The sequence below is a fragment of the Capricornis sumatraensis genome, chromosome 4 (genome assembly GCF_032405125.1).
Source record: "Capricornis sumatraensis isolate serow.1 chromosome 4, serow.2, whole genome shotgun sequence".
NCBI classification, from domain to species: Eukaryota; Metazoa; Chordata; class Mammalia; order Artiodactyla; family Bovidae; genus Capricornis; species Capricornis sumatraensis.
The window spans coordinates 10,790,046-10,805,643 of record NC_091072.1 but is presented as its reverse complement, the minus strand read 5'-3'; the positions used below and the strand labels follow the sequence as shown (position 1 = coordinate 10,805,643).

Below are 15,598 nucleotides of genomic sequence, written 5' to 3'. Positions count from 1 at the left end.
AGACACTGGCAGCAGCAGTTTGGGAAAGAATCTATTGGTGTGAGCCCTCCAAGAGGCTGCCATGAGCCCATCAAGCAGCCTGTGGTCTCCAGTGCTGGGTTGCTTTGGGTCAACCAACCGACAGGGTGGGAACACAGCGCCACCTATCAGCAGACAAGTGGCTTAGACTTTCCCTGAGCACAGCCCTACCTACAAGAGGGACAAGACAGAGCTATACCCATCACTGAGCAGGAATCAGTTCCTCTCATCAAGAACCCTGTTGGAGCATCTTAGCCTCATCCATGAGAGGGCAGACAGCCAAAGCAACAACTACAACCCTGAGCCTGCAGAATGGAAACTGCGATCACAGACAGTTAAGTGAAAATTGGCAGAGGAATGGGTCCTAGATGAAGGAACAAGATGAAACTGCAGAAGAACAGCAAAGTGAAGTGGAGCTAGCCAACTCGCAAGAAAAGAATTCAGGATGATGATAGTGAAGATGATCAAGATCTCAGAAAAAGAATGAAGGCAAGGATTGAGAAGATGCAAAAATTATTTAACAAAGACGTAAAGAGCAAGCAAACAGATATGAACAATACAATAACTGAAATAATTAAAAAATAGAGGAGTAAATAGCAGAACAAATGAGGCAGAAGAATGGATAAGTAACCTGGAAGACAGAATGGTGGAAATTACTGCTACAGAACAAAATAAAGCAAAAAGAATGAAAATAAATGAAGATTTTTAAAAGAGATCTCTGGGACAGCATTAAAGGCATCAGTATTCATATTACACACATCCTTGATTTTTGAAGAGATAACAGCTGAAAACTTTCCTCACATGAGAAAGGAAATAGGAACCCAAGTACAGTATGTGTAGAGTTTCAGGCAGGACAAACCCAAGGAGGAACATGCCAAGATACATAGTAATCAAACGGATGAAAACTAATGACAAAGAAAAAACATTAAAAGCAACAAGGTAAAAAGTGATAATATACAAGGGAATTCCCATAAGGTCGTCAGATGATTTCTGAGCAGAAACTCTGCAGGCCTGATGGAGTGGCATGATGTATTTAAAGTGAGGAAAGGGAAGAACCTGTGCTGTGCCATGCCAAGTTGCTTCTATCATGTCCAGTTCTTTATGATCCCATGGACTGTAGCCCACCAGGCTCTTCTGTCTGTGGGATTCTCTAGGCAGGAAAATTGGAGTTATTGGAGGGTTATTGGAGAACCTATGACCAAGAATATTCTTCCCAGCAAAGTTCTCATTCGGATTTGATGGAGGAATCAAAGGCTGTACAGACGAGCAAAATATAAATAAGAGAATTCAGCACCACCAGATTAGCTTTAGGAGAAAGCGATGACAGCCCACTCCAGTACTCTTGCCTGGAAAATCCCATGGATGGAGGAGCCTGGTAGGCTGCAGTCTGTGGGATCTCAAAGAGTCGGACATGACTGAGCGACTTCACTTTCACTTTTCACTTTCATGCATTGGAGAAGGAAATGGCAACCCACTCCAGTGTTCTTGCCTGGAGAATCCCAGGGACAGGGGAGCCTGGTGGGCTGCCGTCTCTGGGGTCGCACAGAGTCGGACATGACTGAAGCAACTTAGCAGCAGCAGCAGATTAGCTTTGCAACAAACACTGAAGAAACTTCTCTAGGCAGGAAAGAGACGAGCAACTTAAAACAACCTTCTTATACATATAAGCTGCTTTCTAGAAGTAGAGTGATTTGGATTTAGGATTTTCTTTATGAGACAGATTTTTATTGTTGCTTTCTTGCTATGTTTTGATTTTTACTTATACATCTCCTTTCTTTACCAATATTTGGATATTCTCTTTATATTTATTAGGAAAAATTCTGTTTCTAATGGAAATGGTCCATTTCTTCTAAGATGTTGGTTTTATCGCCCAGAGTTGTGCAAAGACCCTTCTCCCATATCATCCTTTTAAGTTGTGTAGAAGTTGTAGAGCCTTCCCCGGAACATCCCAGAACTTGGAAGGAGAGCATGTGAGAATCATGAGCTATTGCAGAGAGTGGACGCAGGGGTCCCCTCTTGAGATGGGAGTGAGTCCCAGAGCTTTGGGAATCTGAGGGCAGTCAGTGGCAGGAGTGCATGATGGAAGGTTTGGGATGGAACAACCTTCCAGGTTCGAAAGAGACCAACTTTCTTGTCTCCTACTAGAGGATTATGGAGGTAGAAGGACTGAAGCTGAGCAGGACCCTGTGGGGCCCTCCTGGACACAAAAGTGTTTCCATGTGTCCCATTTCTTATTTGAAGGAAAAAGGCTTTCAGCTTCCTCGACCTTCCACGAGTTCCAAAGGGCATATTCAAACAGTTGCTAACCGGGGAAGGGAGGGGAGGCAGGAGGAGACACTGCTGCAGCAAGGGGCCTGGTGCTGGTCCCTCCTCGGGTGATGGGCTAGCAGTCTGTGCGTGCCTTGGAGCTCTTCAGCAGAAACTAGGGCCCCCCCTCAACCCAGACGGAGGAGGTCACTGCAGGCTGAGCACAAGCAAGTGGACCCACACTGATTGGAAAGGCTGATGACTGAGATGGCTGGAACATGGCCCTGTTATCTCACCACCAGCCAGTCAGAGGGAAGTTCCACATGCTGCAGCCCTTGCCCCAGATTTTACCTATTAAAACTCATATACTATCATGTAAGAAACGAATCGCCAGTCTATGTTTGATGCAGGATACAGGATGCTTGGGGCTGGTGCACGGGGATGAGCCAGAGAGATGATATGGGGTGGGAGGTGGGAAGGGGGTTCAGGATTGGGAACTCATGTACACCCGTGGTGGATTCATGTCAGTGTATGGCAAAACCAATACAGTATTGTAAAGTAAAATAAAGTAAAAATAAAAATTAAAAAAAAAATAAAAAAGACAAGAAAAAAAAAGAAAAAACTCTTGCCCTAAAAATATCAGTGAGCTTGGGGTTTTGAACATCAGCTGAAGGTTCTCCTTGCCCCTTACAATAAACCTTTCTCTGCTCCAAGCTCTTAAGTTTCTACTCTGAGTCGGACACATGAAGTTGGGTTCGAGAACAGAATCAATAGACACAAGCCTGCATACTTTCACTCACAGGATTTACTTTGTTTTGTGAAACTGAAAGCTTTGGGGTCATCACAAAAGGGAGAAGAGAAGATTATTTTTTTTCGTTCTTGAATCATACCAGTTTCTTGCTAATATCTTTTCTCCAAGCTGTGTTTCGTTGTTTTTTTTTTTTTTTTGTTTAGTCATTGCTGTAAAAGAAATATGGAAAAATAGAAATGCTACATTTTATAAGTTGTTAATAAAAGCTTTCTCATTTCACTTCACAGCTACATGCATATCCATTAAATAGTATACAAAGACAATTTATACTGTCACAATTTATGTCTGTGCTCCATACAGTTTGCAAACCCAAAGTTCTTTTAACTTTTTCCCCTAAGTCATCTGTAATAGCCACATTAAAAGGCAATGGTTAAACTAGTGTTAATATATGTCTCATTTACACAAGTTTTATATGGGTTGAAGAAAATCATGAGGAATACATCATGGGAAGAGGGAATAATAATCATTATTATTAATAATGATTATTTTCTCAATTTTCATATACAGAGGAAGAGAACTTCCAATAGTCCTCTGTGCCTCTCCGACAGGTGTCCCACGTACATATCTTCAAAACAAACTCCTTTTTTACTCCCTTCTACTTCATCACTCCAACACCAAACTGGTTCTCACCAGCTATACAGTATGTCAATAGTAAAAGGTATCACTGTCCATTGTGTCGGACTGTTTAAGTCTTTGCCGATCTCTCTTATTCTAAACCAAATACATCGAGCCAGTCAGCGCTTCAGCCAAGTCTACTCCTGTTAGGTCTCTCTTTGTTATTTTTTCCGTCGTATCCAGTCCTGCCCTCTTCACAATTTTACTGTTCATTTTGTTTCACTAGTCTCCATTCTGACTAAATCTGACTGCATTTTCTAATTTATCCCAGTGAAACTTGTAAAAAGCAGACCATGTCATGCTAAATCCTCTTTACCACTTCAAAAATACTTCAACTACATTCCTATTCAGATAAATGAGAAAATGTAACCTCTGTATCATGGCATATCAGACTTAGCTCATGATTACCTATGCAGACCTTCTTTTTCATCATCCGTAAGCTGTAGAGTAAATTTTTTAATATTTTAAGAGCACACATTTAGGAACAGAGAACTCTGGGTTAACTATGTAGCCTTGCTGTCTTCCAGCAAGGAACATCACGGAAGTACTGTTTCTTACACTCTACATCCTAACTGCCAACTCACTCTATTGGTTCACATTCAAAGTGTATTCCTACGTCCATCTTTACTATCCCTGGTATGAGGTAACATCCTTTCTCTCCTGGATCAGTCCTGAGGGTTTTTTTTTTTTTTTTGTTGTTGTTAGATCATTCATGTGCTTGAAAAGTTCCTACCCGGGTTCATGCATTGATAGTCCTGCCAGCTCGATGCCTGGGTGAGAGAGAGGTGGTTTACGGCTGCAGTGGAGCTGTGAATCTACCTGCAGGAAGCTCTCTCTTTACCTTTGGGAAAGCGTGAATACCTGGCTTCTCTTTTTGCTGAGATAAGGGCAGTTGGATTTATGATGGACTGTTTTTTTAAAATAAGGAACTTTGTGTCGGAGGTGTCTCTCTGGCCCCCAGTGTACGCCTGTATTCCTCTCTTGTTGCCCTGCATCCAAATAAAAGCCTTCTGTGAGTTGACTCAGGTGACTCCTTTCAAACATCTAAACTGCATAATTATTTGTACCTCACTTCAATTCATCGCTGACCCATCACTTGCTCAACAGGGCCTACTCAGTTGGACATATCTAAAATTGCTCCCCAGTTCCTCCTTCTCTCATCTTTTCCATATCATGAATTACCTTTCAGCACACTTTACAATCAACTTTTAAAATATGTTTATGGAATGAATGTGTCACATTCTGGAGGCAAGTGCTTAATGTGACCATAAAGTACTGCTGGCAGGAGAAGGCTATGAGAAACAGGAAAAAAAAAATGCAAAAGAAAGCATGAGATTGAAGCTATGGCTTAAGAGTCGGAAAAAAAATATCCGAGAGATGGAGAGCTCAGTGTATTGCTCTAGGAGAAAATGAGTAAAGTTGTGTGGAGGTGAGGAGTGTGGGTGAAGGCACTCAGCATGATGACAAAACTACGATTGTAGGAGATGAGAAGGAGACAGCCACGGGCCAGAGTCTTCACCTAAGATGTGGGCTTTTAATACAGCTTGCAGACAGAAGAGGTAGAGGCTACACTAGGCAGAAATAAGACTACTTTACTTTGAGGCTGTGAGTTATGAATATTTTCTTTGGTGGCAGAAAAGGAAATAGAGATCCAATGACTTTACTCTCCATCATGGTCACATATGGCAGGTAAGTAAAGAGATGAACTTGTGATCTCATTCTTAGATGAGTTTCTGATTCTGTTCCTTTACTCCCAGTGATGTCTAATATGTGAAAAATCATATATCATGATTTCTATACGCATTTGGTTTAGGAATATGAACAGTATATACAGAAGCCTTCTTTATCTCATCTTATTGTAAAGAATTATTCTTCTGCCTTGGAGGGTGAGTGCCTTTTAGCATTTGCCTGGCATCTACTAGGTCCTCAATAAATGTACATACCATTCCCATCCCCAGTCTTATATCAGAAAATATGTGGCAAAACTGTGGAGTTCTTAAGAGTTTCAGGGCTTTTCTGGTGGCTCAAATGGTAAAGAATCCACCTGTAATGCAGGAGACCTGGGCTCGATCCCTGGGTAGGGAACACCCTGGAGAGGGGAATGGCTAGCCCTCCAGTATTCTTGCCTGGAGATTTCCAAGGACAGAAGAGCCTGGCAGGCTACAGACCATGGGGTCGCAAAGAGTCGGACACAACTGAGTGACTAACACTTTCACTTTTAAGAGTTTCAGCCCTGGAGTATGATTATCTTAGTCTCAAACTCAAAAACTTCCTACCATTCTATACACATGGGGAATTACTTACATCCTTTATATCTGTTTTCTTATTTCTAAAACAAGGGGACCAATAACCAGGGAATCAATGAGGAAGAAATACAAGTGTTGGGAGACAATGTGTATAAAACTCTCATTTAGACAATCTGTTATTGAAGATGAGTGTTTTAAATACACCAAACAAATACATGATTGCTCATAAATATTTTAAGAATGCATTTAAAATCTCTTTAAAGTCATTTCTTTTTACAAAAATTGTCGCCAGTGAATCTGGATAATGTCTCTGGCCCCATAATCCGTGCTGCCCCATCTCTATTCATCGTTCAATTCAGTTCAGTTCAGTCACTCAGTCATGTCCGACTCTTTGCGACCCCGTGAACTGTAGCACGCCAGGCCTCCCTGTCCATCACGAACTCCTGGGGTTTACCTAAACTCATGTCCATTGAGTTGGTGATGCCATCCAACCATCTCATCCTCTGTCATCCCTTTTTCCTCCCTCCCCTAATCTTTCCCAGCATTAGAGTCTTTTCAAATGAGTCAGCTCTTTGCATTAGGTGGCCGAAGTATTGGAGTTTCAGCTTCAACATCAGTCCTTCCAATGAACACCCAGGACTGATCTCCTTTAGGATGGACTGGTTGGGTCTCCTTGCAGTCCTAGGGTCTCTCAAGAGTCTTCTCCAACACCACAGTTCAAAAGCATCAATTCTATTGTGCTCAGTCCAATAGAGAAGAGGTACTTTCTTCACAGTCCAACTCTCACATCCATACATGACTACTGAAAAAATCACAGCCTTAACTAGATGGACCTTTCTTGACAAGTAATGTCTCTGCTTTTTAATATGCTCTCTAAGTTGGTCATAACGTTCCTTCCAAGATGTAAGCGTCTTTTAATTTCATGGCTGCAATCACCATCTGCAGTGATTTTGGAGTGCCCCCCTCCTCCCAAAATAATGTCAGCTACTGTTTCCCCATCTATTTGCCATGAAGTGATGGAACCCGATCCCATGATCTAAGTTTTCTGAATGTTGAGCTTTAAGCCAACTCTTTCATTCTCCTCTTTCACTCTCATCAAGAGGCTCATTAGTTCTTCACTCTCTGCCATAAGGGTGGGGAAATCTGCATATCTGAGGTTATTGATATTTCCCCCGGCAATCTTGATTCCAGCTTGTGCTTCCTCCAGCCCAGCGTTTCTCATGATGTACTCTGCATATAAGTTAAATAAGGAGGTTGACAATATACAGCCTTGACGTACTCCTTTTCCTATTAGGAACCAGTCTGCTGTTCCATGTCCAGTTCTAACTGTTGCTTCCTGACCTGCATACAGGTTTCTCAAGAGGCAGGTCAGGTGGTCTGGTATTCCCATCTCTTTCAGAATTTTCCACAGTTTATTGTGATCCATACAATCAAAGGTTTTGGCATAGTCAATAAAGCAGAAATAGATATTTTTCTGGAACTCTTTTATCTTCCAGCATATTCTAGCTTCTTGGCACCACCAAATGTCATGACAAGGCAAATGGAGTTGCTTAGGAAGTAGACAGTACTGTCTAAAGCAATTATAGCCAACATGACGTTCTACTAGAAAGATACTGAGGATTTACTGAGTAAATTCAGTTGTTCCTGGGCGTATATGGGCATGAGGGATACCCATGTGCCTAAAGTTTGAAAAAAAATCTGGTATATTTGTAAACATTTGGTAGAATTATAAGCATTATCAGTGACTTGTAAGCCTCCATTAGGTGGCTCAAAGGGTAAAGAATCTGCCTGCAGTGCAGGAGTGAAAGTGAAAGTCGCTCAGTCATGTCTGACTCTGAGAGAGTTCATGGGATTTTCCAGGCCAGAGTACTGGTGTGGGTAGCCTTTCCCTTCTCCAGGGGTTCTTCCCAACCCAGGGATCAAATCCAGGTCTCCAGCATTGCAGGCGAATTCTTTACTAGCTGAGCCACAAGGGAAGCCGTTGGTGCTGGAGATGCCTGTTCAGTTCCCTGGGTTGGGAAGATCCCCTGGAGGAGGGCATGGCAAGTCTCTCCAGTATTCCTGCCAGGAGAATCCCCATGGAAAGAGGAGCCTGGCAGGCTACAGTCCATGGGGTCCAAAGAGTCTGACATGACTGAGAGACTAACACTTTCACTTTGAAGAGTTTCAATCCTGGAGTCTGATCATCTTGATCTCAAACTCAAAAACTTACCACCATTCTATACACGTGGGGAATTACTTCCATTTTTTTATATCTGTTTTCTTAAATCTAAAATAAGGAGACCAATTACCAGGGAGTCAATGAGGAAGAAATACAAGTGTTGGGAGGCAATGTGTATAAAACTCTCATTTAGACAATCTGTTAACGCAGATTGGTGTCTTAAATACACCAAACAAATACATGATTGCTCATAAATATTTTAAGAATGCATTTAAAATCCCTTTAAAACAATTTCTTTTTACAAACAGTGTGGCTAATAAATCTGGATAATGTGAGTTAACATGAAACGTTTCTATAGAAGTATAAAGTAATATCAACACCAAATACTTTGTTTTAGTCTTTCTTTTAGTATATGATAGTAATGACTAGATATCAAAATGATGAAATAATTGGAAACAATAAATGGAAATAATATATTTCCTATACTGAAGTACTGTTAAAATATTTTTTAAAATATTTAATGAATTATATCATTTTGTCAATAATTTGATTATTTTACTTCATTACCTGTGCGACTGACTGCTGTTACTATTGGTGATTTCTGATGGAGATCTGTATGAAAGAAATAGATTGTTTTAAGGTTAGGAAACACTGTAATCTTCAATGAACTAAACAGCTAGTCTTTTACTAATTACTAGTTAATATGTACCAATATCCACTTTTCTTCCTGTATCCCATTAAGGAATCATATATCCTACTGGGGTATATTTACTAATGGTAGCCTAACTTTTAAATATATTAAACTTATTTTTGTAAATGATTTAAAGAATTATCTAAATTCTTATTATTTTTTTTTACATGCAGCTTCCCAGTTTTCCTAACACCATTTGTTGAAGAGACTGTCTTTTCTCCATTGTATATTCTTGCTTCTTTTGTTGTAGATTACTTGATCATAGGTGCATGGGTTTATTTCAAGGCTTTGTATCCTGTTCCACTGATCTGTATTTCTATTTTTGTGCCAGTACCATATTGTTCTGCTGACTATAGCTTTGTAGTATAATCTGAAGTCAGGAAGGCTGATTTCTCCAGCTCCATTTTTCTTTCTCAAGATTGCTTTGGCTATTTGGGGTCTTTTGTGTCTCCATACAAATTTTAAGGTTTTCTTGTTCTAGCTCTGTGAAAAATGCCACAAAAAATTTGATAGAGATTGCACAGAATCTATAGACTGCCTTAGGTAGTATATTAATTTTGACAATATTGACTTTCCCAATTCATAAACATGGTATATCTTTATATCTGTTTCTGTTTTCTTTGGTTTCTTTCATCAGCATCTTATAGTTTAAGTATAGGTCATTTGTCTCCTTAAATAAGTTTATTCTTAGGTATTTTATTTTTGTGATGTGATAGTAAATGAAATTGCTTCTTGAATTTTTCTTTCTGATCTTTCATTGTTAGTGTATATAAATGCAAGAGATTTCTGTGTATTAATTTTGTAACTTGCAACTTTAACAAATTCATTGATGAGCTCCAGTAGTTTTCTGGTGGCATCTTTAAGATCTATGTAGAGTATCAGGTCATCTGCAAACAGTGACGATTTAACTTCTTGCTTTCCAATTGCTAAATCACTTCAGTCGTGTCCGACTCTGTGTGACCCCATAGACGGCAGCCCACCAGGCTCCCTCGTCCCCGGGATTCTCCAGGCAAGAACACTGGAGTGGGTTGCCATTTCCTTCTCCAATGCATGAAAGTGAAAAGTAAAAGTGAAGTCGCTCAGTTGTGTCCGACTCTTCGCGACCCCATGGAATGCCTCCGCCCATGGGATTTTCCAGGCAAGAGTACTGGAGTAGAGTGCCATAGCCTTCTCCAACTAGGATTCCCTTTATTTCTTTTTCATCTCTGATTGCCGTAGCTAGAACTTCCAAAACTGTTAAATAAAAGTGGTGACAGTGGACATCCTTGTCTTCTTCCTGATCTTAGAGGAAAGGCTTTCAGCTTTTAACCACTGAGTATGATGTTAGCTGTAGGTTTGTCATATATGGCCTTTATTATTTTGAGATATGTTCCCTCTATCTCCACTTTCTGGAGAGTTTTATCATAAATGGTGTTGAGTTTGTCAAAAGCTTTTGTGGCATATATTGAGATGAGCATATGGCTTTTATTCTTTGCTTTGTTAATATGGTACATCACACTGATTGATTTGCAGATATTTTTCCTTATAGCAGGCTTCCCTGGTGGCTCAGAGGTTAAAAGCGTCTGCCTGCAATGCAGGAGACTTTCCTTATAACACTATTTACAACAGCAAAGATATGGATACAACCTAAATATCCATCAACAGAAAAATGGATAAAGAAAATGTGGAACATATATACAATGGAATATTTTACTCAGCCATCAAAAAGAAAGAAATAAAGCAATTTGCTGCATTTTGGATGGACCTAGAGATTGTCATCTTATGTGAAGTAAGTCAGACAGAGAAGGAAAAATATTGTATGACATCTTTTAAGTTCAGTATCAAAATGAACTTATTTACAAAAGAAACAGACTTACAGACTCAGAGAGTGAACTTATGGCTTCCAGGGGGGAAGGATGAGGGGGAAGCCTAGATAGGGAGTTTGGGATGAATACGTACACACTGGATATGGATGTGCACACACATATTTAATATGGATAACCAACTAGGTCCTACTGTATAGCACATTGAGCTCTGCTCAGTGTTATGTGGCAGCCTGGATGGGAGGGGAGTTTGGGGGCGAATAGACACATACGTATGTATGGCCGAGTCCCTTTGCTGTCTAGCTGAAACTATTACAACATTGTTAATCTGCTATATTCCAAGATAAAATAAAAAGTTAAAAACTAATATGTTAAGTATTTTAAAAATTTCAAAGTTAAATCCATCTATTACTTTTCTCTATGTTATCTACATGGAAGACAGGGTGAAATATTAAAATATCTATGATAATGCTTCTCCAAAGTTAAAGACAATTTACACATGAATTCTTAAATTATCATGACCGATTATATTATTTTTATCAAATAACTATGTGAATAGTCATCTCACTTCTGTTAATGAGCTCCTTAATGAGGCCTCTCTTTCAGTTATGTCTGTTTACACTTTGTGGTATTCACACAGCCTCCATTTTCCCTTTGGCTCCTATACACACTCAGTTCTTGTTGAAGAGTAATATTATGGTGTCGTTTCCTTGTAATGGAGGAATAGTTCTTTGTATAGTTCTTTGGCTACAGATGGTAAAAATCAGGTTTGAACATCCAATTTGGGATTATAAATCCTGACAGGACACTTGTTTAAACTAGATACACTTGCACAGCTATTTCTGTCTGTTGATGTCTCTTAACTAACAGATACTGGTTTTGAGAGATTATTAGGATTTTTACTTGAAAATGAAACTAGAATGGTTGAGAGGTACTCTGGGCCGTGTGTAAGCAGAGTAGTTCTTTTGGAGAGAATGAACATAGACAAAAAGAGATGATGTCAATCATAAAAGCCTTTGGGTGATGGAGAGAATGACAAGTTCACAGCCATCCAGTTCCTTACTACCCTTTTGTGTTTCAGCCCTACATCATTTATTGCCCTTGTAGCCCTGAAACAATTGACTGATGCTTTTAAAACTTAGGCAGATTTTGTTATTTATGGTCAGTGATATCTAAGTATCCCATTTCTTCCAGAAGTCAGGTTCAGCTTTGCAAGTATTCAGATTTTTCGAACGTGTCTTAAATAAGAGCCCAGGAAGACTTATGCCAAATATCATCCAATTAAATCATTTATAACAATTGAATGATTATATAAATGTCCATGTGAATCATGCAGAATACTGCCCTGAATTTACTGGTTGCTGCTAACTTGTTCATAACTAAGATTAACTTACTTGGTAAGCAGAGGTGCTGATAGAAATTTTATATCATTTTATCTCCGATACACATATGAGAAACAAAAATGATTTACTTTACAATGAAGGAACGAGACCCAATCTTTACACTTACTTCTGCATTCTCGTCTTCCTAAATATTTACTGAGCAAATTGTGAACAATATTTGTGCTACAGTAAAGAAAAAGCTGTATGAATGTGAAATAAGGTTAGACAGAGAAAGACAATGTATGATCCCATTTATATGTAGATCGAAAAAACCAAAACAAACAAACAAAAACCTCATAGATACAGAGAACAAATTGGTGTTGCCATATGTAACGGGTTGGAGTGAGGATGAGCAAAATGGGTAAGTTCAAAAGGTACAACTTCTATATAAAAAAATAAATGTCATGGGGATGTAATGGACAGCATGCTGACTGTAGTCAGTAATAACTAACTGCATATATGAAACTTTCTAAAAGAGTAGATCTTAAAAATCCCCATCAGGAGGAAAACAAAAATTTTGCAACTATGTATAACAAATGTTAACTAGACTTACTATGATCATTTTACATTATATACAAAGTATTATACACATGAAACTAATATCATATAAGGTAATTATACCTCATTTTTAAAAAAGAAGTAATTAAATTTTGTTCTAAAAAAAGGAAAAACTGAGTAAGTACCTTAACTCTAATTTCAGAAACACGTGAGCAATATTAATTTCATGTAACATAGGCCAAGTCCTTTATATGTGCTTTCCCTCACTCTTTGTGATCTTATATTTTCTCACCTTCCCTGTATTCTATGCTGCCCCGTCTCTATTCGGGGTCATTCAGCTTAGTTCAGGCTCTCAGTCATGTCCGAATCTTTGCGACCTCATGGACTTCAGGCTTCCCTGTCCATCACCAATTCCAATTCATTGTCACTGGCCCCAGGTATTCTATGCTGCCCCATCTCTATTTCTCGTCTCTGGCCCCATATTCTGTGCTGCCCCATCTCTATTCATCATTCAGTTCAGTTCAGCTGCTCAGTCGTGTCCGAATCTTTGTGACCCCATGAACTGCAGCACGCCAAGCCTCTCTGTCCATCATCAATTCCTGGGGTTTACCCAAACTCATGTCCATTCAGTTGGTGATGCCATCCAGCCATCCCATCCTCTGTCGTCCCCTTCTCCTTCCACCCCCAATCTTTCCCAGCATCAGGGTCTTTTCAAATGAGTCAGCTCTTTACATTAGGTGGCCAAAGTATTGGAGTTTCAGCTTCAACATCAGTCCCTCCAATGAACGCCCAGGACTGATCTCCTTTAGGATGGACTGGTTGGATCTTCTTGCAGAGCAAGGGTCTCTCAAGAGTCTTCCCCAACACCACAGTTCAAAAGCATCAATTCTATTGTGCTCAGCTTTCTTCACAGTCCAACTCTCACATCCATACATGACTACTGAAAAAATCACAGCCTTAACTAGATGGACCTTTCTTGACAAAGTAATGTCTCTGCTTTTTAATATGCTCTCTAAGTTGGTCACAACGTTCCTTCCAAGAAGTAAGCGTCTTTTAATTTCATGACTGCAATCAGCATCTGCAGTGATTTTGGAGTGACCCCCCCCCCAAATAATGTCAGCCACTGTTTCCCCATCTATTTGCCATGAAGTCATGGGACCGGATGCCATGATCTTAGTTTTCTGAATGTTGAGCTTAAGCCAACTTTTTCACTCTCCTCTTTCACTTTCATCAAGAAGCTCTTTAGTTCCTCTTCACTCATAAGGGTGGTGTCATCTGCATATCTGGGCTTATTGATATTTCTCCCAGCAATCTTGATTCCAGCTTGTGCTTCTTCCAGCCCAGCGTTTCTCATGATGTACTCTGCATATAAGTTAAATAAGGAGGTTGACAATATACAGCCTTGACGTACTCCTTTTCCTATTAGGAACCAGTCTGCTGTTCCATGTCCAGTTCTAACTGTTGCTTCCTGACCTGCATACAGGTTTCTCAAGAGGCAGGTCAGGTGGTCTGGTATTCCCATCTCTTTCAGAATTTTCCACAGTTTATTGTGATCCATACAGTCAAAGGCTTTGGCATAGTCAATAAAGCAGAAATAGATATTTTTCTGGAACTCTTTTATCTTCCAGCATATTCTAGCTTCTTGGCACCACCAAATGTCATGACAAGGCAAATGGGGTTGCTTAGGAAGTAGCCAGTACTGTCTAAAGCAATTATAGCCAACATGATGTTCTACTAGAAAGATACTGAGGATTTACTGCGTAAATTCAGTTGTTCCTGGGTGTATATGGGCATGAGGGATACCCATGTGCCTAAAGTTTGAAAAAAAATCTGGTATATTTGTAAACATTTGGTAGAATTATAAGCATTTTCAGTGACTTATAAGCCTCCATTAGGTGGCTCAAAGGATAAAGAATCTGCCTGCAGTGCAGGAGTGAAAGTGAAAGTCGCTCAGTCATGTCTGACTCTGAGAGAGTTCATGGGATTTTCCAGGCCAGAGTACTGGTGTGGGTAGCCTTTCCCTTCTCCAGGGGGTCTTCCCAACCCAGGGATCAAATCCAGGTCTCCAGCATTGCAGGCGAATTCTTTACTAGCTGAGCCACAAGGGAAGCCATTGGTGCTGGAGATGCCTGTTCAGTTCCCTGGGTTGGGAAGATCCCCTGGAGGAGGGCATGGCAAGTCTCTCCAGTATTCCTGCCAGGAGAATCCCCATGGAAAGAGGAGCCTGGAGGGCTACAGTCCATGGGGTCCAAAGAGTCTGACACAACTGAGAGACTAAGAACACACACACACACACACACACACACACACACACACACACACACAAGCATTACACCAATCTATACGAGTCCCTATTTAAAATATTCTGAATAACATTTGAATTTTCTCATAAAGCCTTTCAAATATTGAATATAAAAAACAATGTGTTTACTTACTCCCCACTTAGTGTTCCCTCTTTGTTCCAAAATATCTTCATTTTATTCCATTTAAGAGCAACGATAGCCATTAAAATGAAGAAAGGTAAGAAGACGTAGAAACTTATCATCAGGTTATTTTTTTGAGAGGCACGACGTCGTTTTATCAAGGCTGCAGTTTTAGCTGAAGACATAACAATATCTTTTAACTTTTAAAAAATGATACATATCATTTTAGTAATTTGCAATTCAAATAATATAATCATAGAATAAATACATTTAAACTTAAAAGTGCTTCCCAAACTTCTGTGTCTATACCCCAAAGTGCATTATATATTTCTTTTAAATATATATAATTTAATCTTTATATGTATATTTAATATTTGTGTGTTACATTCTAATTTATTTCATTCTATCATACTATCATATTCCTGTCATACTGCACTGCTACTTAGAATATATTAGGTTGATATTACCATCTAACAGATTCTTCTATTTAAAAAAAAGAGCAAAAAAAAAAAAAAAAGCTCCCCTGGAGAAAGGAATGGCTACCCACTTCAGTACTCTTGCCTGGGAAATCCCATGGACACAGGAGCCTGGCAGGCTCCATGGTGTTGCAAAAAGTCAGACACGACTCAGCAGCTAACACTAACACTCTCGCTCTCAGCGTGGATTTTCTAGTTTCGAGTCACCCTTTGGGGAACTGCCTCATT

The 15,598-nt window shown here is 39.7% G+C and overlaps 1 protein-coding gene across 1 annotated transcript in view; it reads right to left on the bottom strand.

Annotated features, from left to right (window-relative positions):
- Window positions 1-7,558: 7,558 nt before the first annotated feature.
- Window positions 7,559-15,598, bottom strand: part of LOC138078037 (A disintegrin and metallopeptidase domain 3-like) — a 108,824-nt gene continuing 100,784 nt past the window's right edge. The window contains exons 19-21 of the mRNA XM_068970501.1: window positions 14,907-15,069; window positions 8,666-8,710; window positions 7,559-7,616 (exon numbers count right to left, since the gene is read on the bottom strand). Of these exons, the coding sequence (XP_068826602.1) occupies window positions 7,559-7,616; window positions 8,666-8,710; window positions 14,907-15,069 (266 nt within the window). The remainder of the gene's footprint in view (window positions 7,617-8,665; window positions 8,711-14,906; window positions 15,070-15,598) is intronic.